General features: G+C 54.3%; 3 protein-coding genes across 4 annotated transcripts; 1 reads left to right on the top strand and 2 right to left on the bottom strand.

Annotated features, from left to right (window-relative positions):
• Positions 1-86: 86 nt before the first annotated feature.
• Positions 87-5526, bottom strand: EEF1AKMT4 (EEF1A lysine methyltransferase 4). The gene is made up of 3 exons (XM_081235153.1): positions 5303-5526; positions 1074-1357; positions 87-543 (listed from the first exon to the last, which is right to left on the bottom strand). The coding sequence occupies exons 1-3, from the start codon at positions 5496-5498 to the stop codon at positions 256-258; spliced, it is 768 nt and encodes a 255-aa protein (XP_081091279.1). The 5' UTR covers positions 5499-5526; the 3' UTR covers positions 87-255.
• A 741-nt stretch (positions 5527-6267) lies between these two features.
• ALG3 (ALG3 alpha-1,3- mannosyltransferase) lies at positions 6268-11606 on the top strand. Its single transcript, XM_081234844.1, has 9 exons — positions 6268-6502; positions 8323-8422; positions 8520-8667; positions 8777-8937; positions 9429-9549; positions 9974-10179; positions 10319-10396; positions 10990-11133; positions 11277-11606. The coding sequence occupies exons 1-9, from the start codon at positions 6307-6309 to the stop codon at positions 11437-11439; spliced, it is 1317 nt and encodes a 438-aa protein (XP_081090970.1). The 5' UTR covers positions 6268-6306; the 3' UTR covers positions 11440-11606.
• Positions 11607-11711: 105 nt separating this feature from the next.
• Positions 11712-22953, bottom strand: VWA5B2 (von Willebrand factor A domain containing 5B2). 2 transcript variants are annotated; one of them, XM_081235481.1, is made up of 19 exons: positions 22663-22953; positions 22409-22579; positions 20286-20517; positions 19960-20117; positions 19302-19433; positions 18943-19067; positions 18386-18541; positions 17847-17957; positions 17558-17766; positions 17358-17469; positions 16723-16908; positions 15681-15852; positions 15281-15594; positions 14562-14751; positions 14104-14460; positions 13023-13160; positions 12839-12922; positions 12521-12765; positions 11712-12434 (listed from the first exon to the last, which is right to left on the bottom strand). In XM_081235481.1, the coding sequence occupies exons 1-19, from the start codon at positions 22799-22801 to the stop codon at positions 11886-11888; spliced, it is 3780 nt and encodes a 1259-aa protein (XP_081091607.1). In that variant the 5' UTR covers positions 22802-22953; the 3' UTR covers positions 11712-11885. The 2 variants fall into 2 exon arrangements, with proteins under 2 accessions (XP_081091607.1, XP_081091608.1); XM_081235482.1 differs by having other exon boundaries at positions 20298-20517.
• Positions 22954-23176: the final 223 nt, after the last annotated feature.

Below are 23176 nucleotides of genomic sequence, written 5' to 3'. Positions count from 1 at the left end.
TTCAGTATGGTGGGGGAGGAAGTTGGGGAATCCAGGAGAGATCTGAGGAGCCTAAGAAGGAAGTCAGAAACCTGAGATCTGGGATCTAGTTTGACCTAGCCTGTATTTTTTTCATGTGGGGTTGCTCCCATCAGCTCTTAGTTAGGCATGAGGCCCCTGGGATGTGGGCACTTTGGACCTGACCTTAAGCACTGAGTCAGGAATTCTGAATACTTGAGCCTGGGGCAGAAAGGCAGGAGAACCATGCTTCTGGCCTCACAGCTGAATGGCACTGAGGAAGTCCTCATGATCTGAGTCCTGGAGGAAGCAGGGTGGGGTGGGAGGTCTAGGAGGTGAGAGGATCTGGGCCCCAAGGGCCAGCTGGGCCACACTGAGCTCTTTGCCCTTCTGCATGAGGTAGAAATGGAAGTGGAAACCATTGCCATAGGTTGCATGCCTCAAGGACCAGCCGTAACGAGCTTGGGCGTAGTGTCTTGTCCGAAAGTGGGGGGCAGCAGAGGTCATTGAGATGAACTGGCCCCCAGGGACCAGTACTCGGCTCACCTGAAAGGCAGATAGAGAAGCCATTGGTGAGAAGCCCATCTCCAGGTTCTCAAAGGTCAGTATGGCCCCAGATGCCCTCCCAGCGAAATCTCAGGTACTACCCTCCATCCAGTAGCTCAGGGCTCAGGGCTTTCCATGGCTAAAGAGTGAGGCTTCCTCTCTGCCCCTGGTTGTTCCATGGGGGTAGGGCTATTTTTTAAACAGGTAGGAGCATGGGAGTGATGTCAGATACAGGGAGCACTGCCTTCCTGTCAGCTGCTTACCTTCCCTACCTGGAACCTGGCCGCTACCTCATCTCTATGGCAACACAGTATTCAATCCTCAGCCTCTGTGAGCCTGGCCACTCCAGCCCCCTACAATCTCGATCCAGCTTAACACCCCCTTCCTTCAGGTAACCATAGTCCTGAAGGGACCCACTACTTGTTCCAAACCATGCCTCCTTCTGGCTTCTGAGTTCTTCTAGTCTCCTAAAACCTTAACCCCTCATCCCCAGCTCTTGATCAGCCGTCTTTCCCTTGGTGCTCCCTCACCTCACTCAGCACCTGGTCCATAGTGTGGATACCTTCAGAGGACACGTTCCAGGGATCCTGTTCTCCAGTCAACAGGGCATCCAGCGTGCCCTTCTCGAGCACCACGTCAAAGGAGCCACTGGGGAAGCCCAGTGCCCTCACGTCCATGGTCTCCCAGCGCAGCTTGGGCACATGGGCATATCGAGCCCGCATGGCAGCCACCACTACTGATGAGTAGTCCACACTGGTCACATCAGGGAAGCCCCCAAGGAATAGTTCGTAGCTCAGGGCACTGTTTCCACAGCCTGGGGTGAGAAGGGGTGGATGACAAAAGGTCTAGGTTAGCTTTGGTTCTCACCTCCCCAATTATCCATCCACTCTTGGCCTGTTTTCTCTCAGCTCAAACCCTCCTGTACTGAGGGAGAAGCAGCATGGTACAAGAGCATGAGCCTTAGAGTCATACAGATCTGGGCACATATCCTGGCTCTATCATTCCTGGCTGTGTGGACTAAAGCAAGTCGTTTACATACTAGGAACTTGGATTTCCTAGTCAGAAAAATGAAGATAACAATACCTAGCCTACATGTAGGATGTGATGCTCTAAATTTAAAAACTAAACAACTGGAGAGTAGGAGCTTTGAACTTAGGAGTTCAAAGATTTGGGTTCTGGTATCTCTAGTCATACAGCCATGGCAAGTCATTCAACTCAGCCTCAGTTTCCTCAGACTCAGAATGGGAATAATATTAGCATCATAATATTATTAATAGGATAATGCTAGTATTATCCTAATTCCTAACCTCTCAGAGATCCTCTGATGATATCAGCCCTGGGAAGACTTCATGTTAGGGGTTTTTATCTTACTTTGCTTTCCAAGGCAGAATTAACAAGTGAAGGGGAAACTAAGTGGGGACACACAGTGGAGATGATTCCTTGTAATTTCTTCATGTATGATTGAGCGCCACATATTGGGTTCTGCTGATGAATAAAAAGCTTCTGCCCTCAAGGAGCTGATGCTCTGGTGAGAGGAACAGATGTGTAGTCAGGCAACTGCCACATAATGCAGTGAGAGCTTCAACAGGGACAGGCTGCAGGAGCACACAGGAGAGTCCCTGTCCCCACTTTAGATGGGTGGGCCAATAGGATCGGGGGAACTGACAACCAGTCAGAGTCTTGAAGAATCATAACACTCTGGTGGGAAGTGCCCGGAAAGCAGTCACAAAGTGATGGAGGGTGGAGGTTAGAGGAGTGGATGTGGACCTACTGCCCAGTGGGCATGGCTTCCTTCAAAGATCTGTTGGCCTCTTCCAGGCCCTCTTGTGGTCAGTATCAGCCCAAGAACAGGCCTGGATGACAGTTCTTGGTGGCCTCACATGAGGATCCCCAGCTCTTGGGATTAGATTGCCTTTAATCCCCATTTGCCTCCCTAAAAGGATCACAGAATCAGCTGTTGGGATAGCCCTAATCTAGCAGGCAGAGCTTGGCACCTGGACAGGTGCCAGAGACTGCTGGTTGGTCCTCGGCTGCCCCTTCTTGTGTTTCTCCTCAGGCTCTGGGGCTCAGGAAGAGTACAATCTTACCTGGGAAAACCCAATGTGTGCGTCCCAACACTGGAACCACAACAGGCTCTGGGACGGGAGGTGAGGGTAGCTGAATAGGAGACTTTAACCCAGTTCAGCCTGAAATCCCACTGGGTTCTCTGACCACAATGCCTTCATCAACCAACACCTGACCTCATATGCCTGCAGAGCTCTGCCTAACTGTGGACAAACCCAAATTTCCTTCCTTCGTTCCCTTTGGTACAGGAATGGTATCTCCCAAAACAACATTATTAAAGATGAAGGGAAAATAAAACTTGACCACAGGGCCAGTTATGCCTACAAAGCAGTGATTTGGGGCTAACAACTAAGATGAGGCTTGGAACCGCCACTGCTTCCCTAGGTGGGGCCTTAGGGAAGCAGAGCTCTGGAGAATTGAGCCAGATCCAAGAACCCATCATATGGGAGCCCAGAGCTATGTGGATGCTATCCCAACACCAAGAGACTGAAGTGTAAACCAGAATACCAATCTGCTTATTTATAATAGGAAAAAATAGCCATCATGGGGTCTGGACAGTCAATCCTCTGGTCAGTCCCTTGTGTCTCTATAGGAAATACAAACTGAAGCCAAATTATAATCCGAAGATTCTACAGAGCATGGAGTCAAGCAAGAAGAGAATCAGAGAAGTATAATGACAGCAAAACTGGGACGGCCACATGAACTCATCTGTAATGAGGAATCTAGCCATAGGGACCAGACACACAAGTCTTCAGGCAAGGTACTCTTTCTCCGAGCAGTCCTGGAGAAAGTGCCTCTCTGACTCCCATTTTCAATAATAATGATAGCTAACAGTTTTTGAACACTAGGTCCCATGCTAAGTACTTTATAAGGATTATCTCAGTTTATTTTCCCAGTAGCTCCATACTGAAGATTCTATTATAACAACCATCGCCATTTTCTAGTTGTGACACCGTGTAGCCTGAAAGGCCTAAAATATTTACTATTTGGCCATTTTTCAGAAAAAGTTTACTGAACCCTAACCTACAGTAGTTCTCATAATATTTATCACTAACCTCTTGGGGTTGCCATGAGGATTAAATAAGTTAGAAAGGGCTCACCACATTCCCTAGCACCTACCAGGTGTTCAATTTGTTTGTTTAGGTGGAATGTAACATAGGGTACCCCCCAAGCTGCGGGTCCTGTTCTTAGATCTTGGGAATCCTGTCTGGAAAGTTTTTCTTTTTGATTTTTAGACTTTTCCCTCCTCTATCCAGAAAAGGATATCTCCCAGTCAGGCAGAATTTAAGGCAGTGTTACTCTGCCAATTACCAGCATGAGAATCAGCCTGTGGGCTTGTTGAAAATACAGACCCCGGGACCCGCCTTAGGCCATCCCTGGAATTATATACTCAGAGTGGGGTCCAGTTTTCCAGGTTATTACACTAAATCTTGAAAAACATAGATCTATGGTAAATCTATAGATAAATGCAATGGTTTAAAGCCACAAAATTCAAGAGAGGTTTTACCTCTGGGGGAAAGAGGTTTGGGGGTCCACACAGAAAACCTTGGATATACAACGCTTTTTATTTTGTCAGGCTTTTTTCTAGTTATCTTTCATACACACTCAATCATCTTAAAAACCTGATAAATAAGTATGTACTCTTACTTTTTTTTTTAAGGCTGAGAAAATGGAGGCACAGAAATTTAAGTATTTTGCCCATGATTCCACAGCTAAGATGACATGTGCTGAGATCCCTACATAATTAGCTGCCTCCAGGGTTCAAGTTCTTAAGCACTTTCTAGTCCTAGGAATGCTGTATTTCTCAAACCGAGTAGGGTATTCACACACATTCGAGTTATTATTTATACTTTACATATATACTGTATTATAAATGTCTCATATATGTGAAATATTTCACTTAATACATGGTTTTAAAAATAGCAAAATAAAAACTGTAATTGGAAGGAAATCCGTTGTTTAATCAAACTTCACTGGAGCCCCCAAGGCTGGCAGTGGAAGAGAACCCCAAGGGGGGCAGGTGGACCTCTCAGAGCCCCACCTGAAACCCTAGTACTTGTTCCTTTTGGGGAGTCACACCAATCTCGGCTGCAATCTCCCCTCAGAGGGAGCTGTCCTCATCCTCACTGCACACGGTGGGATGGGGGTGGGGTGGGGGGGTGGGGAAGACGACGACATAGGACGAAGTTTCAGTTAGAGCTTGGAGAGTCAAGCGATAACTCTCTAGGCGACAATGGCTCATGGTGCCCAGTGGCGCACCCAGAAAAGCGCTAGGCATTGCGCTCGAGGTGCCTGCACGTGCCTTATCCGACTTGATTTCGCCGTCCCATTTCTAGAAGTGAATCCGGGGCTCAGAACAGGTTCATGATTTGTCCTAAGTCCTACAGTCAACTAGCGCTGGGACTTGAACTAGTTACTGTGAACTCTCCAGTGCTCGAGGCTGCCTCCCCAGGGTCCGGAAAGGGGTCATGGGTCACCTACCACACTCAGACTCAGAGAGACTGTCTTTCTCCTGAGGGTCCCCGGACTAAGAATCTCTTGGCTCCTGTTTGCCCTGGCTAAATACTGCCGCGATTCTAAAGGTACTGGATCCTGACTCCTGACTGGGGAGTCGTCTGAGAGGGGCAGGCAGGAGCGAGGGGCGGGGCCAGTCCAACCAGCTCCACCTGGGCTGGGCAGCCCCGGGACTACCCACCTAGCACGAGGATACGGTCCTCCGGCCTCAGCTCCGGCTCTAGGAGGTCACGAAAGGAGGAGAAGTCCCCGAACCACTCGTAGGGAGCAGAGTCGGCAGCGCCCCGGTAGCGCTGGTCCCAGTACTGGACCTCGCGGTACCCACAGTTCTTCTCTGGTAACCCCGGCAGCGGCGCCCAGGCCCCAGGACAGGCCATGATTGCGGCTGCCGGGCCTTGAAGGCAACTGGCCCCCACCTCTGGGCGGGGCTTGGCTCCTTATGTAGCCAATTGGAATGGCTGCATGTGGGAGGCGGGGCCTTTGTGTCTCCGCCCAGCACCAGCAGTTGCTCAACATAAACACGTGGAACTTCCGTCCTCTGCTAAGCGCTCTTGGAAGAATCCTCCGGGTGGGAAAATAATATCGTCCAGACCCTGAATCCTCTGGATGCGCTGCTCACTAACTTCTGAGAGCCACACTCATGGTGTCAGACTCACTCCGGCTCGTCATTGCCCCTTTCATATCTTTAGTTTGGCTCCTTCCATTAAGAAGTCTGAAAATTAATGAAACATTCATTTCTTCCTAGTTTTGAGCACCCGAAAGGCTCTGGGGGGTGGTGGGAGTAGCGCGGACAGAGGTCTTGCTCTCCAGAAAAGACTGGCATGAACGCAGATATTACCAACATAGGCGAAGTGTTATGCTAGGCGGGGGAGGTGCGGAGGAGTCGGGGGAGACATGGCGTGGGCGGGAATGTTACTTTTCTGGGCAAACGTTCGATCCACATGAGCTCCTGTGTGCCCAGGGCTAAGTATGTACTGAGGAGTAAGACCGTTCCTGCTCGTATGGAGCATGCAGTCCATCAGGGGAGACATGTGGAAGAAGTAGATTTTAGTGGAGTAAATAAGGACTCCGGCAACTCCACTCAGCCCTCGGTCCGTTGGGGCACGCGGCGCGGGAAGCGGAACCTAAGTACCAAAGGGTCGGGCTTCCGGGGTAGCGGGCCCGCAAGTGCGGCGCACCTTCAAGATGGCGGCAGGCCTGAGGAAACGAGGCCGGGCAGGTCCCGCAGCTCGGGCGGTGGGACTGTGCGGGCAGTGGCTGCGGCGCGCCTGGCAAGAGCGGCGCCGACTGCTGCTGGAACCGCGCTACACGCTGCGGGTGGCCGCCTGCCTCTGCCTGGCGGAGGTGGGCATCACCTTCTGGGTCATTCACAGGGTGGCATGTGAGTGCGCCGAGGGGGAGAGGAGGGTGGGAAGGGGGACCGAACCCCCGACCAAAACGGGGACCCACATTCGGAGCTCAGACTTAGACCCCTGATCCACTCAGTCATCAGTTGCAGACCCGTATCTTTTACCCAAATCCCAAGCCTGCTCCGCGGAGAGCCAAACCCGATCTTAATCCCTCCCAGAAAACCTGGGTCCAAGTTAATGGCTGCTGCTGCTGCTTGTCTCTGTGGCTTTGGACACGTCATTTCCCTTGCTGGGTCTCAATCTTATCATCTGTTCAATTCTGAGGTCTGGAAGTCTCTTCTCAGTGATGGCATTTTGTGACCGTTTGAGTCCGTTTGGCATTATTGGTGACTTCTCTCCAGGCTGAAAACACTGGACTTAAGGCTTACTTGCTAAAGACCAATAATTCAATACATATTTATTGAGTGCTTATTATATGGCTTACACTATGCTAGGTACCAAGGGTATAGTGGTGAAAAAGATAGACACATTTTCTACTTGCGTGTGTGGGCCTGGACAAAGATAACAGAAAATTACAACACATCATATCGTGATGGTAGTAGACAGGGTGCTAAAAAGGACATAGGAGGGCACTTAATGCAGACTTGAGGAGTCAGAGAAGGCTTCCGAGAGTCCTCCTCAAAAGATAAGAGCTAGTTCCTTGAGGAAAGAGACAAAAGGGGTCGTGGGGAAGAGTACTCTAGGCACAGAGAATCCTGTATCAAAGAACTCCTATCAAAAGAGAAAGTCTATTTCCTTTGAGGAACTGAAAGAAGTTTTTTAGAGCTGGAACACAGAAATCAAGTGAGGGTAGTACTAAGAGATGAGATTGCAGAAGTCGAGACAAGATCGTGAAGGAATCTGTAAGCTGTGTTAAGGAGATAGTTAGCATGGTGGTTAAGAATTTAGAGCTCCATGTGTTCCAATCTCAACTCTACCCTTTCTAGCTCACTGTTCTTGAGCTAGTCACTTAACCTTATTAATTCATAATTTCATCTTCTAAAAATGAGAAGAATAGAATTTGGTCTTTATCTTAAGAGCCTCGGGGAATCATTGAAGAGTTTTAAGCAGAGAAATGTGATATGATTTCTATTATAGGATGAGCTCTCCGGTTGCAGGGTGGAAAATATATTGCAGTGGGGTGAAAGTGGAAGCTGGGAGCCTAGTTAGGGAGCTCTTGCACCATTGTGGCTAGAGATTATGTTAGGCCCAAATTTGAGTGCATGATAGCAGAGAAGGATGAGATAGTAGAGATATTTAGGATAAAGAATAGGCAGGGGGCTTCCCTGATGGCGCAGTGATTGGGAGTCCGCCTGCCGATGCAGGGGACACGGGTTCGTGCCCCGGTCCGGGAAGATCCCACATGCCACGGAGCGGCTGGGCCCATGAGCCATGGCCGCTGAGCCTGCGCGTCCGGAGCCTGTGCTCCACAACGGGAGAGGCCACAACAGTGAGAGGCCTGCGTACAGCAAAAAAGAAAGAATAGGCAGGACTTGGTGACTGGGCATTGGAAATGAAAGAGAAGGAAGTATCAAAGGTGTTTCCCAGGTTTGTGACTTGAGCAGCTGAGAGGTTAATGGTACCATTCATGGAACCCAGGAAGGGGAGCAGATTTGGAGTGGAAGGTTATGAGTTCCATTACAGACATGTTTGAGTTTGAGATACCTGAGTTCACCCAGAGAATGTCAGATAGGCCTTTAGAGAAGGGGTTATGATAGAAGTCCCAAGGATGAGCTGGAACTCTGTGCTTTGATGGGCTGAGGCAGAGAAATTCTGAACGTGGAAGTAACCACACCATCCTGTCCTTTTCCAGATACAGAGATTGATTGGAAAGCCTACATGTCTGAGGTGGAGGGTGTCATCAATGGCACCTATGACTATACTCAACTGCGGGGTGACACTGGACCTCTTGTGTGAGTGGGGATAGGTGGTTCAGTGAGGATGGGAGGGGCTGACTGGATGCCAGGCCGGATAGCTTGACCCAGACTCACGTTCTTTCTCCTCTTCCAGGTACCCAGCCGGCTTTGTGTACATCTTTATGGGGCTATACTATGCCACTGGCCGGGGCACTGACATCCGCATGGCCCAGCACATCTTCGCTGTGCTCTACCTGGCCACTTTGCTGCTTGTCTTCTTGATTTACCGCAAGACCTGCAAGGTGAGTCCTCACTACCAGGAACAGGGGGCCCCAAACTGGGAGGGCTGGGGAGTGGGGATGGTTCAGGGTTGGTGAGCTGACCTTTTTCCCCACTGTGCCCACCTCTCAGGTACCTCCCTTCGTCTTTTTCTTCATGTGCTGTGCCTCTTACCGTGTCCACTCCATCTTTGTGCTGCGGCTCTTCAATGATCCAGTGGCCATGGTGCTGCTCTTCCTCAGTATCAACCTCCTGCTGGCCGAGCGCTGGAGCTGGGGCTGCTGCTGTTTCAGGTCAACACCCCTCCCTTCTGGCCCCCTCTTTCATTTTCTGTATTCATCACTTTCTCCCCAATTTTCTGCAGCAGAGGAAGTAAGGGAGTGGCCAGACAGTGTAGGTCAGTTAGGGCCATACTAGGTGAGTCCAGGATGTGTAGAAAGTCTTCACCCCCAGGCCCCCTACACACACACCCTCTTCCCATCCTCTGTCCCCTGCAGACAGCATCTGCTGTTGGAGTTGGTCATTGCACTTTCTAAATACTCAATATATATTTGCTCACTCAGTCTGAGTGTAGAGACAAGGCATCAGCACCCTACTCCCAGCCTCCTCCCAGGCTTCCTTATCCTCCCTCCAGCAGTTCTTGAGTATGAGTGCTCACCCTCTGCCTGGAGCTTGCTGGCAGGGGAGGGGAGGAGTTGCTGTGGTGATGGTGGGCTGTACGTCTTTGGGTGGGGTGCATGGCCCTGGAGCTGATCTCCACTCTCCTCTCCCCTATCCACTGCAGCCTGGCAGTCTCTGTGAAGATGAATGTGCTGCTCTTCGCCCCTGGGTTACTATTCCTTCTCCTCACGCAATTTGGCCTCCGTGGGGCCCTCCCCAAGCTGGGCATCTGTGCTGTCCTTCAGGTATTCCCTCCTTACCCTTTCCCCTTTCTAACGAAGCGGAGGCCACTCTGTCTGGCCTCCTTTCATCCTTGAGACTTCCTCAAAGACAAGAGACAGAGTTTTGGAGTTGATTCTGATCTGGGCAGCCACCACCTCTAGGCTTTGGTTCCTTTAGCTGTCAAACAAGGGTGTTGAACTACATGGTCTCTGAGAGCCTTTCTAACTCTGCGCATTTATGACTTGGTGAATCCAAACTTAAATCACTGTTATTACCTGCTTCTTTGGCCCAAGGCTCTTGTCTGGGTGGGTGGGCTGACTTTCTTGCTATTCCTAGTGGGAGTTAGGGAACCTCTGAGACCTATACCTTGTTCTCCCTCCTCTCAGTGATTAGCATGAGGCTGAGGGTGAGCCTGGGCAGCTCTGTTGACATCACACCCATCCTCAGGTGGTGCTGGGGCTACCCTTCCTGCTGGAGAACCCCGTCGGCTACGTATCCTGCTCCTTTGACCTTGGCCGCCAGTTTCTCTTCCGCTGGACAGTGAACTGGCGCTTCCTCCCCGAGGCCCTCTTCCTGCATCGTGCCTTCCACCTGGCACTTTTGACTGCCCACCTCACCCTGCTCTTGCTCTTTGCCCTCTGCAGGTGGCACAGGTGAGAAAGGGGAGCAATTTCATGAGCAGACATGGGGGAAGGAGTGAAGGGCCTAGGCCTTAGGGGCTGCATGGGGGATGTTGAGCTCTGTTTGGCCCACATTGGGGGCTTGATAAGTATCTCAATGGCTTCTCCCCAGGACAGGGGAAAGTATCCTGTCACTGCTGAAGGATCCCTCCAAAAGGAAGGTTCCACTCCAGCCCCTCACACCCAACCATATCCTTTAAATCATGGGAAGGTAAGTCTTGCCCCCTCCAGCTGAAGTTGGGGTCCTGGTCAACTAGCCCTGCATGGCTGGTGACCTGGGAGAGGGAAAAGGAGCCAGCAGTAATAGCTACAGGGCCCATTCATAGAGCTCTTCCCAACGCTGTGCTGAGCACTTTACACATTTAAGCATTTTTTATTCTTTATTCTAAATATAATTGAGTTACCATTATGAGTGCTCACTCTCTGCCTGGTGCTGTCCTAAGAGATTTACATACATTCTAACATTTAAAGCTCACAAGAGACTCTGTTTTATCCTCATTTTACAGATTTTAAAGATGGGAAAATTAGGGCTTTAAGAAGTTAAGTAATTTGCCAAGGTCACATAGCTAGTAAGTGACGACTCGTTAGGCGTTAGGGCTCTAGATATTACTGCCTCCACATCAGACTGAGCAATAGGTCCAGAGAGGTTAAGAAACTTGCCCAAAGGTATGCATCTAGGAACAGCAGAGCCTAGGGGCTATCTGACCCCAAAACTTTTGTCCCTCTGCTTTGAAACCTCCCTACCCCTTCTGCTTCTGCCCTTGGCCTTGACCACCGCATACAGATTGTTTCTGCCCTCTTCACCTCCAACTTCATTGGCATCTGCTTCAGCCGCTCCCTTCACTACCAGTTCTACGTCTGGTATTTCCACACACTGCCCTACCTCCTGTGGGCCACGCCTGCACGCTGGCTCACACACCTGCTCAGGTACCAGCTGGGACAACCTGGGGGCGTGGGAAGGGGTAGGGAGCTCCTCATCCCAAGACTGTGACCACGGAGGGGCAGGGGGTGAGCTGAAGTGCTGCAGGCCTAGAACCTGGACAGACCTGGAGCTTATTTCTCATCTCCAGGTTGCTGGTGCTGGGGCTCATTGAGCTCTCCTGGAACACATACCCATCCACGTCCTGCAGCTCTGGTGCCCTGCACATGTGCCATGCTGTCATCCTGCTGCAGCTCTGGCTGGGCCCCCAGCCGTTCCCCAAGACCATCCAGCACAGCAAGAAAGCCCACTGAGATCCACCTCTTCCCCTCCAGTCTATTCTCAGGACCCTGGATGGGGATGGACTGTGTGCCCTTCCCAATAAACTTTACGAAGTCCACTTCTGTGCAGCCTACGTGGAGGTGCCTGGACCAAGCTGTGAGGGACAGGCACGTGGCAATTAAAGAACTCATTCAGAAAGACAGTCCTAAGAGGCACTTTATTGCATAGGATTTAGGGACTGTGGCTCTCTCCCCTTCTACTGCACTGCACAGAGCTCAGAGGGGAAGGGGCATGGGGTGGAAGGAGCAGGAGAGAGCACAGGCAGGCACTTTCTGTGGGGCAAGTGGATTTTGTGAAGGGAATGAGAAGCAGTAGGGGCGGACTGTCACCAGCCCACCCCTTCCCAGCACCAAGAGGCCGGCTCTGGGTGGCAGTGACGAGTTTCTTGGGGGGTGCCAGCCAGAGCAACCGGTGACCCTCACATGTTTGCTGGGCTGTAGCACAGCAGGTGCAGCTGCAGGTTCTGGTCCCAGTGGCGCAGCAGCAGGAAGAGACCCCGGGCTGCGGCCTTGAGGTTGGCCAGGTCGAGGCCGTCGGGCAGGTGCTGGGCCCGCAGCCAACAGTCAGCCTTAGCTGCCGCCAGTTCCCACTCACCGAAGGCCGCGGCACAGCGGTGCTCCAGCCACGCAAGCGCCACAGCAGTGGCCCAAGTCCGGCCCCGCAGTTCGGCACCACCAGGCCCTTCCGCCCCCTCCGAGGCCTCGGTGTCTGAGCCCCGGCCACTGTCCACCTGGCCTGGACCCTCGGAGCCCGAGCTGGGGGACGGGCTGCAAGAGGCCGTGGCACTGTCACCCTGGCCAGCACCATGGCCTAGAAGTGCCCAGGGAGAGGAGGCCGAGGTGGGGCTGAGGCTGGCGCGATGCGCAGCGAAGGGCGAGGCGCGGCACAGGCGCTCCCGTGAGATGCGCACTGCTGCGCAGAAGGGCGCGTCTAGGCGGAAGGAGCCGGGCGCCTCCTGCAAGCGCACCTGAGGAGAGAGGAGGTGGGGGGAGAATCGAGCTGAGACAGTGCCCTGGCCCTGGCAGCGCCACCCTCCACCTCCCGAGTCCTCACCAAGGGCAGGTAGTCATGGTTGCTGCCTTCACTGTTGCTGTCACTGGCTTGGCCCGTGTTGGGGCTGCAGAGTCTATGGCTGTCTGGGCCTCTGGCCTTCCGACGGCCCAGGCTGAGCCGAGAGGAATGCTCGGGGGGCAGACGATGAGGACCTCCGATGGGGGCTGCGCGGTCCCCCAAAGCAGAACTGGAGTTGCCAATTTGGTCCGGCTCCCAGCTGCCTGCCAGAGAGCCTCCCTTAAGTCCTGAACTGGAGCCATTCAGTGGTGGTCCCTAAGCCTGGTTGGTCCCTACCAGTTACCCAAATTTGAGTGTTACCTTTAGAGTGGACGGCTGTGGGCAGAGGAGCTGCATCTAGATGCCCTTGAGAGGCAGGAGGGGTGCCTGGGGGTTCGGCTGGCTCTGCAGGGGCACAGAAGAGAGGGGTGAGGTATGTCTCGGCGTGTGGCCAGTGAGATGGGAACCGGCACCTGGGAGGTCACCTGAAAGGGACCTTACCTACCTGAGCTGTGCACCTGCAGGGCTGAAGGTAGGACCTCTCTGGTGGTAGCATCCACAGCTACAGGGCAGGTGAAGCAGGAGGGGGCAGAGCTGACCTTGCTTGTCTGAAGGGCTCGGAGCCAGGACCTCCGGGTATGACCTGCAAAACCAAGGGGCCACATGTTGACTGGGAGGGGGGTGCACTCCCAGCACCCACTCTCTACAAAGGGCTTCACAGAAAAAAATCTCAGTGCTCCCATAGCTTCTCCCTCTGTACACGTTTTTTTTTTTTTTTTTTTTTTGCCGTGCCTCCAGGCTTGCGGGATCTTAGTAGTTCCCCGACCAAGGATTGAACCTGGTCCCTGGCAGTGAAAGCACCAAGTCCTAACCACTGGACTGCCAGGGAATTCCCTGCCTTCTGTCCACTTTTGAACAGAGTGGAGTTCCTTCTCGGGGTCAGCTCAGACTCAGCTTTGACAAGAAGTGGTTAGGCTGAACACTCAAGGTACCAAGACTAGGCCCCTGGCCACCCACAAATTTAACATTCTGGATAGAGCCCAGAGGAGGCATTGACTGTGGTACCTTTTCCATCCACTCATTTCAGCACTGCCCAACAGAACTTCCTGCAATGATGGAAATGTTCTACATCTGCATGATCCAGTATAGTAGCCACTAGTCCCATGTGACTATTAAGCATTTGAAGTGTGGCTAGTGCAACTGAAGAACTGACATTTTAACTTTATTTAATAATCTTCCTAAATGACAGATTTGTTTTTATGTTATGGGCACTGTGAATCATTACAAGATGAAATTCCCTCTCTGTTGGCTGCTAGGACGCTTGCCAGTTTGGGGTCCCATGCTTGCAAGGGCACAAAACCTCATGGTGTGCATCTTTGATATAATCTCATTCTCTGCTTCCTTTTATTATCCCTTCTTTCCCCATTGCGCTGCTTAATTTTTTTTTCTTGACAATGTGGGTGAGCCGCCTCAAATCACCTGTGAGCAAGGTGAGGTATAGCGGGTGATCCCACAGACCTATGCTTCTGCCACTCTCTGTCCCATACAGGCTCCTTGAGCCCTGACTGGGGCCACCAGCAACTCACCCTGGTCAGCCCTGGTCTCGCCCCGTCCTCGGAGAGCCAGCTGCTCATTGTCCCGGACCACGGAAGCCGCTGTCAGTCGATGGAGTGCTTGGTCCCAAGCATTTCCGCTTTCAGGGGGTGACGGAGGCAGTGAGCCAGCATCCCTAGGCCCCCACAGCATCTCCAGCCCAACGCCCACCTCCCAGCTCATAGGCTGCTCCCCGCACAGGGCCCGGATCACCACATGGCAGCGCGGAGGCTGGGGAGGCAGTGGTATTGCTGGAGGGGCCAACTCCCCACTGGGGGGAACAGCCGTGAACAAGAAGGGTGGTTCCATCAACATGTCCCAGTCCATGGGGGCTGGGGAGAGCAGGTTTCCTGGGGAGAGACGATGGTAGGAGCAGGTTCAGTGGGGTGCCCTGGGCTCCACCTCCCCAAGGTCTACTTGGTGTCGGAACCTGGCTCCCCATAACCCTTACCTGAGTCATCCAGGCCCTGTCCCAGCAGCTGCCCTGGCTCAGGGCCTGGCCCATCTGGTGCTACACCCAGAGACGGGTGCCGGAGATGGCCAGGGACTGAGTTCACCCGGCCTGGGGGGGATGAGAGGCTTCGGCCAGTTAGAGCTGCTCTGCGTCGACGGCCCAGGACCTCAGCACTCAAGGCCCCAGTCTGCATGTGCGAAGGGTGGAGGGGTGGGGGAGGGGTCCAATGGTCAAGGAATGCAGAGCTCCTGGCCATCAGACATACATACACAGCTGGCCACATGCCCCTTTTGCTGAAACCCTGGATGGCTGCTCACCACCCTTAGGGGTGAGGCCAGACTCCTTCTGGCCCCTGACCCCCTTCCCATCGTCATCTCACTCCATGCCTATGTCTCAGTTGAGGTTATTGCTTGTCTGTTTTTATTCATGTCTTCTCCCGTTTTGCCTAGCTAACTTCTTATTCTTCCAGAGGTGGCTCTTGCTTTCCTGACTCCCTCAGACAGGGTTAGTCACCTTGACTCTGAACCCCCATAAAGCCACATCCCTGTGCTCATCAATGTATGTTGCATGGTATCATCATTATACATTATACCATCATTACCCATCTATTTCTTCAGGTAGACTTAATAGTAACCACTGCACGATTTATGGCGTACAGCCAATGGTCAATAAATATTTGCTGGATACATGGTAGATGGATATGGATTGAATCTCACCTTGACTGGAGCCGGTGGGGGTGGAGGCAGGGGGCAGGAGTGGGAGCCAGCAGATTCTCCCCAGGCCAGGCTGCGGCAGCCCTGCTGAGAAGGGGGATCCAGGGGAGCACTGCCTTCGGGGGACCCAGGGCCCTGGGAGACGGGGGACTCGCTGCTGCCTGTGGAGCCTGGGCCTGGCTCTGGGCTGGCAGAGCAGTGGGTAAGCACATACTGCTCCCGGATGTACGAGGACTGGAAGATGCGGCGCCATATGGCTGTGTCAGAAGAGGGGTTAGGTCCAGGGTCCGTGACTGGCTCTGTCAGAGCATCAGTACCTATTGGGAGGCAGGAGAATAGATCCCAGCCCTGGCCCCTCCCACTGCCCACTCCTCCTCCAACACAAATACACTCAGGCACTCACTCCGATCTGAGTCCCCAGCAGCCCACGGGCTGGACAGCTCTGCTGACACAGTGCCTGTTCCCAGTGGCTCTGAGGTGCCAGTGGGCTCAGTGCCAGGGCTGGTGGCAGATGGTGCTTCCTCTGGGGATGGGAACACGGAGCTGCCCAAGCTCTGCCAGCCAGGCTCTTGGCCCTGGAGAGGGATAGACGTTGGGGGAAAAAACAACAACAACTGATTATAGTTATACACTAGCTCTTTCCAAACAGGATTTAAGATGGCTCACTGCAAGAGGCAATAAAGATAATAAACCAGAAGTGAAAACCCAGTACTAAGGAAAGAGGAAGCATACATGCTGACCATAGGGTTACTAGAGCTGCTGTGGCTGAGCTTCAGGTTTGGCCCTGAGCTTCCTGGCAGCCAGGGAAAAAGACAAACAGTCCATTATACATCTCTCCTGATCAAAAAGGAGGAAGCATACTTGGTTCTTCTAGAGAGATAAAGCTTTTCATAATAAAAATGACAATCATTTCTCCAACTCCTCGTATGTGTTAAGTATCCTACCAAGAGCACACGTTATGACTTCTAATTACAACCTTATGAAAAAAATCAGTACAAGGAAATGGGCTCAGAGAGTTTAAGTGACTTGTCCAAAATCAAATGGTTAGTACATGGCAGAGTTGGGATCTGAGATTTCATTTAGACAATGCTCTGTCTGTTCCTGAATGTTACAGGAAATAATCCAGATGGTGCTTTTTGCAGGCACTGTGTGAAGTAATGAGCAAGTTTCGACAAAAACCTTGAAACTATGCTGGCGCTGTTCTCTGTAACTGTGTGCTTTAGTGACCAAGGGTAGCACTTTACAGGACAGCTCAGTGGAAGACCTTATGAGGGAGGCAGGCTGCAGTCACCTTGAGGGACCCAGTATGGTCTCTAAGGAGGTCTAGTGGGTAGCAGTACGAGCGTATGGCAGAGAGAGGCACAGGGAATAGGAAATGGGTTTTGCAGAGATGCAGGGGCTTCAGCCACCCCAGGCCCACCTCCCAAACCCCAGCCCAGGCTCACCCCTAGGGGGCGGGACCGGAAGCCGTCCACCTTGAAGAGCGAGCAGTAACCGAGCAGCTGGTCCCCAGGATAGAGTGCTGGGATCTCCCGGGGCGTCAGCAGTGCCTCCACCGCATCGGGCACAAACCAGTCCACAGAGATGTTGCTCAACGCGGGCTCCAGTGCCTTCCGCAGGGCCTGCACCAGCTGTGAGGAGTGACCAGAGGGAGGCCATGGGAGAGAAAGAGGTGCCACACAGCCAACAGAGTGGGAAGGCTGCCCGTCTGCTGATGCCATCTACCCAGCCCCTGGCTGAGGGGAGCAGGGTCCGGCTGGGGTTGGGGGAAGGAATGGGGGTAGGAACAAGCAAGGGGACTGAGTGTTCAGTGCTCAGGGCTCGGTGCTTCTCCTGGCCTGAACTGTGCCACATGGATAAGGCAAGACTTTTCAAAGATATGGCTTAGTACCCGGACAAAACTGAGAGCAAGATTTGGGGAGCAGTCAGAGGCCATGTCCCCCACACCTCCGGCCTCCTGCAGCACCCCACAGCAGGGTGCCTGGAGACCCCACGACCTGACCAGGTTCTGTTTCAGACTCAGTGCAACTTGGGAGGAGGACTTGGACGAATAGGGAACAGGGCCCAGGCTCAAGCTCACCATGGGCTGCAGCCTTTCCCCAGGCCTCAGGAAGTAGGCCTGGCCCCTGCTGAGGGCAGACAGACCCTGCAGCAGCTGGCGGCAGGCAGGCCCCAGCCCAAAGGAGAAGCACCTGACAAGAGAAGGGGAGCAGCCGTGACCTCCCGGAGCCTCTTTGGGAGGCCAATCTCAGGAGCCTGGCTGTGCCCACTCCATCCTACCTGGCTGCCCCCCTGTGCCGCCTCATGAGCTCCAGGGTTTGGTGGGTCGCAGCAGCCATGGGCGAGGCAGCGGTGAGCAGGAACAGCTGCCGAGGGTGGGCCCTGTGCTGGGGCTGCCCCAGGGCCCAGTCCAGCGCAGACCTCACGTCCGGGGGGCCGCCCGCAGCCTGCAGCATCTCAATGCTCTCGCAGATCAGCTGCACAGCTTCCTGGAGGAAAAGGACATGGGCTGGGCCACACTGGCTGAGACGCCTCTGGCTAGGCCCTCAAAGCCCCGGGCCACACTCACATCACTGCAAGGCTGGCTCTCTGGGAAAAGGGGCTGCACCAATGTGCCAAACGTGGCCAGGTTGATGAGTGTCTGGGGCGGGAGCGACTTCACAGCCAAAACGATGGCATCCTGGAGAGAGCCAGGGAGGGCAGGGTGAGGCAGGCCCCACTGGCACCGGAAGAGAACAAGGGCTGCCAGATCGCTTGCTTGCTTTCTCCAGGCCGTGTGTGAAACGAGGGGTAATCTGGGTGAGGCCCTGTGGGTGTGAGACTGCAAGTGAGACCCTGGCACGTGAGGGAGACTCTGTGTGAGAGACGATTGTGTATGTGACCCTGGAGGCGTATGTGAATCCTTGGGTTTGAGAGTCGGTGTGACTGAATGTAACTTTACATATGAAAGAGGCTCTTGGAATCTGGGAGAAATGCATGTATGTATGAGCATGAGAAGGAGAGAGAGGTGTGTGTGTGTGTGTGTCTTCGGGAGGCTGCCCCCCAGCCCACCGCAGACCCACTGCTGCACCCACCCCAGGCCTGCCCACACCACATGCTCCCACAGGCCTTGTGTGCCATGCTGCTGCCATCCAACAGGAAGAGGAGCTCCCGAGTAGCTGTGCCCAGGTGTCCAGGCTTGGAGCTCAGGTCCGGGCAGAAGCTCAGCACCAGCACGGGGTTCAGCAGGATGTCCTTGTGGAAGCGTCGCTGCAGGAACCACACCTGAGCACGGGAGCCCCAAGTCATCCTGGGCCAGGCTGAGGGCAACTCCGACCTAGGCTGGCAGCAGGACCTAGCCCCGGAGACCTTTTCAATCCAGTCCACCCAGAGGGGGCACCCTTTGTAGTCATCTGAATAAAAGCGAGGGCAGAGACAAGTGGCTGTCCTCTGCCTAGGTCAGTCCTGCCCCCAATCCTCCGAGACACATTCCAGGGACACTTGACTGGGCCCTCCTGTGAAAATACTCATCAGTCCTCTGGGAGGGTGGTGGCAGCTACTGAGAGCTCCTGCTGAGAGCAGACGCCCCCTGCCAACCCCAACGGAAGCCTGCCCGCCTGCTCCTCCTGCACTAACACAGCCAGCAGTGGGGCCAGGGGCCAGGCCAGGACCCCAGGCAGCCATACCTGCCGGTCCCCCTCACTGTCCCTTCGCTGCAGCCTCTGGAAATCCCGGCGGGCCCTCACCTGGGCCTCATATTCTGCTGAGCTCAGGCTGCCGGCCTCCAGCATCAGATGTGGCTGGTGGGGCTCTGGGGAGAAGGGGACACAGTTCTGTCAGGGAAGTCCATGTCTCTAGACCCCAACTGCTCAGGCCCACTGTCCTGGGAGAACTTTGCAGGTCCGGCTTCCCTGTACCACCAGGCCCACCCTCACAAATGACTCAGTCGTCTGGCTTAGGGTCCAGAAATCTACACTTGAAAAATGCTACCCAGGTGGTCCTGAAGCAGGTCAGAGCTGACCTACTGTGTGTCCCAGTCTCTCACCACTGGGGTGCAGCAGGATCTCCAAGGCCCGGTCGCAGTGGTGGCCCTCTGCCAGTGTGACACAGATGGTGGCTGCAGAGCTGGCATGAGGGGGGGCATCTGCCCGCAGAGCATGAGAGGGGCTCTCCAGACCTGAGGGATGTAGAGGCAGGGAGAGGTGATGATTGCCCCACCCCAAGCCAGTACTAAGAGCACAACTATCACCTTCCCAGGCGATAGTGGTGGGGGCCGGGATCATGACTGATTCAGCTCAGCTCTCAGAGTCCAAGCTATGGAGTGGACAAGGGGGGATTTACCTGCCTTCGTGGACTGGGAGCAGAATTCCCAGGTGCATCCTGCCTGGCCAAACAGTTCTATATCAACCAACTGCTGATTTAACATCCTGGTCCACCTCGTGCAAAAGAAAACTCCACTTCATCACTTGGACCAGTCTCATTGTAAGCATCTCTCTTCTCATTGGCGAGTGGAGTGGGGTATAAATAAATGACACTGACAAACCTAGGGGTGTGTTTGTTGTGTGGAAGTGGCGAGGGGGTGATCCCCCTGTGAGACTAGCGGCTCCTAAGGTTTAGGTCCCTGTCTTCTTTTTGTCCTGTGTTCCTCCCATCCCTGAGCCTTCAGTTATTTCCCAGTCAGCTATGCTGGGAGGGGCACCCACCTGCCAGCAGGCATGGCCCAGTCACCAGCATCTCGAAGGAGAAGGTGTACGGGGCTGGGCAACGGGCAGGGCCTGAGAACACGTCCCGAGGGGCAGCTGGCTCCTCCCAGGCCGGCCCATCCCCCTCAGGGCTGCCCATCCCGAAGCAGCTGGTGGGGCTGGAAAGGAACACAAGGAGGGTCACTGGGCCAGTACCAGGGCCCCTAGCCCCTCTGGCTGACTGGCCTTAGCCCTTCCCCACCCTGCCCATCCCCCGGGGCACCCTGCCAAAGCCCCCTCACCCGCACTAGACCCAGAGAAGCCGAGGGAGGGACGAAGAGAATCACCATAGGCCCAACCTGTCGTCACAGAGCCCCGGAGGCCTGGGGGGCCCCAGCGGGCCTGGCGGGGCCAGAGGGGTGAGCACGGAGGGCAGGGCCACGCGCAGCACCCCGTCAGGCCTGGAGGGCAGCTCCCGGCTGCTGCGCAGGGTCACTGTCATGGTGCCGGCTGCGGCGATGAGGCCTGTGGGCAGCACCAGTGTGGACCGGGCCTGGGCCAGATCCAAGACAAGATGACCTATGATGAGTGAGGAAAGGGGTCAGAGGGGGCTGGAAGCAGACGAGATGGGGGAATCTGGGGGTGGGAGCAGACACCGAGTCAGGGGAGCTTGGGCAAGGGGGATTTTGTGAGGTTGGAGGGATGCTGGGCTAATGCACTGGTGATGCAGGATGGAGGCATGAGATGAACGATGGTTGAAGGAGAGGCAGGTTGATGGTAGAAGGAGCTGGCTGTCATTAGGAAAGGCAGCAGTGACATCACTGCTAACAGAGGGCAGAGGAGGAGAAGGGGGCATGTCCACACCACCCCTAAGGTCCTGGGGGACCTATACCCTCCACCTCTCTTTCTTTACCTGCTCCAGCCTGTTCAACCCTTGGGCCTCATCTTCCTAAAGAACCCTCGCTGACATCGCCCATAGCCTGGTACCCACCTGCTCACAAATTCCCTGCTCATGAACAGTCAGGGACTCCCCACTGCCCACTAGGTGTGGCTCCAGAATTTTCTACCCAAGAGGAATTCAGGAACTGTAATCTATTTGGAAGCTAGCTAGAGGACATTTACATACCAAGCACATCATTTTACTTAGATCGTGGTTTGTTTGGGGACGGGTGGAGTCATGGGCATCACCACTGCTGCTAAAGGGAAAATGGCCAGGTGTATACAGTGATGGTCAAGGCCCTACATGGTCTGGCCCCAGCCTACCTTTACAGCCCCACTTCACCTCATTTCCCCGCAATAATCATTTACCTATTCTTTTGAAAAATACTTGCTGAATAAATGAAGGGAAGAAAAAAATGGAAGGAAAAGAAGGAAGGTAAGAAGGAAGAAAGGAGCCTCCATCCCAGGCAGCTGAGGCTTGGGACAGTCTGATACAGTGAAGAGAGCACAGTGTCAGGTTTTGAGTCTCCACTCTGTGATTTCTAATTCTATCCTTTGGTAACTCTCTTGTTTAGAGGAGCCTTGGTTTCCTTATTTATAAAATGGGGGTCATAATTATATGTCAAGGACTGTGGTGAGGAATGAATGAGATGATATACACGAAGCATCCAACGTTTAAGAGACTGTTGCTGTTACTTTTGTCACCTATAAAAGGGGGAAGGAGAACAACACTTGCATTACATACCTCTCTGGATTCAAATGAGGTGACATCAGTGACTGGGCTTTGTCAACTGTGAATCACTATAAACATGAGGTATTTTATTACCATCACCCAGTATAACTTACTTCGAAGCCTTTGCTTACACAATTGCTCCTGCCTGGAGTGCCTTTCCTCTCCTCTCCATATCACTACATCCCACCCTTCCTTTCAGTCAAATGCTGGCTCTACTTCCTTCTGGAATTTTCTTGAGGCCTCAGCCCAGAGCTCACTCTGGCCTCTAACTACCTGCTGGGCTTGTGCCAACTCTCAACACCACTGAATTCTGTCCCTCTTCTCACCCAGATGGTAAATCCCATGTGCAGTAATCAAGTGAATGTACAAATAAATAAAGGAATGAAGTGCAAGCCAGAAAACCTAGCAGAGGGGTGGGCTTCCACCCCCTCCCCCAGCACTCACTGATCCTCTCTGTGCCACATTTTGTGCCAGATGCTGGGATTCTGGGACTCCGAGATGACCAAAACCCTGTCCCAGGCTCAGGAGCTAAAGGTCCAGAGGGAGAGAGAGACGTGTGGACTGCCTGCCTTGTCTATCTACCTGGCTGCAAACCTCGGGTCAGGCCTGGTTCACATTCCCCCAGCACCTGGCCCACGTCAGGGACCCAGTCCTCGACTGTGGAATAAAGGGATGAATCAATGAATGAAAAAAACAGTGGCTGGAGTGGGGACAGAGAGGGGCGGGATGCAGAGCGGGTGCAGGAACTAAAGTGCGGCTGCTTCCAGGGAGATGGGGCGGGGAGCGCCCTGGACTCACCCTGCGCACAGCGGCGGGGTGTTGAGGCCCCCAGCGCGGGGCCCACCGCGCGGCAGCAAGAGGCCTGCGAGCGGCGCCGGCTCTGCAGCTGGAAGGAGACGCGCCGTCCGGCGGCCTCCGCCTCGAAGCCCGAAACCACTTCGGCCTCGGCCAGCGGGTACACAAACACGCCTGGGGCGGGATGGGGCACAGGCGATGTCGGACCTTGCTAGGCTTGCGCTGGCCACCACCCTGCGCCCCCACCCGGGCCTCACCGTCCACAGGCTGCGGCTGTGGGTTGTGGTAGGTGAGCCGGGCCCGCAGGCTGAGGCAGGGTCCATTGGCGCAGGCCCGAACCCAGGAGTCCGTGAGCGGCAGCGGCGTCCAGCTGGAGGGGCAGTACAGGCCGGGCATGGTGCCTCTGGTGGAAGGGGGTGCTCGATGAGGGGTGCGCAGCGTGAGTTCAGGGCGCTCCGCCCCACCCTCCTGAAAGCTGGCGGGGAGGCTCTAACTCCGGCGCTGGGACGCGGACCTGCAGGGGGCGCGAGGCTGAGCCCCGCCCGGCGGACAGGTGGCGAGGGGAGGGAGGCAGCGGGGGTGGCGGGATGGGCATCCTCGCCGGTTACCTGGGAATCCGAGGCGGAGCGCAGCTCCAGGCAGCACGGGGACCCGGGGAGCGGAGGGTTAATGTTTAACTGGAGCTACGGGCGCCCAGCAGTCCCGCCGCCGGCTCCTCTAGGGGCGGGAGGGGTGGGTAGTGTCGCAGCTGTTCCATCACACCCTCCCGGG

Source organism: Mesoplodon bidens, assembly GCF_964165515.1.
Source record: "Mesoplodon bidens genome assembly, chromosome: 5".
NCBI classification, from domain to species: domain Eukaryota; kingdom Metazoa; phylum Chordata; class Mammalia; order Artiodactyla; family Ziphiidae; genus Mesoplodon; species Mesoplodon bidens.
The sequence above is the reverse complement of the archived record's forward strand: the minus strand, read 5'-3'. Positions and strand labels throughout refer to the sequence as shown.

Bases quoted from the DNA above. Each gene is read 5' to 3' on its own strand.
- EEF1AKMT4 (XM_081235153.1), bottom strand. From the start codon at position 5,498: ATGGCCTGTCCTGGGGCCTGGGCGCCGCTGCCGGGGTTACCAGAGAAG. The intron at 1,358-5,302 runs GTGGGTAGTCCC...TTCTCACCCCAG, and splicing joins GGACCGTATCCTCGTGCTAG to GCTGTGGAAACAGTGCCCTG. The intron at 544-1,073 runs GTGAGGGAGCAC...TCTGCCTTTCAG, and splicing joins TGGACCAGGTGCTGAGTGAG to GTGAGCCGAGTACTGGTCCC.
- VWA5B2 (XM_081235481.1), bottom strand. From the start codon at position 22,801: ATGCCCGGCCTGTACTGCCCCTCCAGCTGGACGCCGCTGCCGCTCACG. The intron at 17,767-17,846 runs GTGAGTGTGGCC...CTTTTCCTCCAG, and splicing joins AGAGCCAGCCTTGCAGTGAT to GAAGCTGTGCAGCTGATCTG. The intron at 14,752-15,280 runs GTGAGATTCAAT...TCGCACATGCAG, and splicing joins CCCCACCGGCTCCAGTCAAG to ACTGGGGCCTTGAGTGCTGA.
- ALG3 (XM_081234844.1), top strand. From the start codon at position 6,307: ATGGCGGCAGGCCTGAGGAAACGAGGCCGGGCAGGTCCCGCAGCTCGG. The intron at 9,550-9,973 runs GTATTCCCTCCT...ACCCATCCTCAG, and splicing joins GCATCTGTGCTGTCCTTCAG to GTGGTGCTGGGGCTACCCTT. The intron at 10,180-10,318 runs GTGAGAAAGGGG...GCTTCTCCCCAG, and splicing joins GCCCTCTGCAGGTGGCACAG to GACAGGGGAAAGTATCCTGT.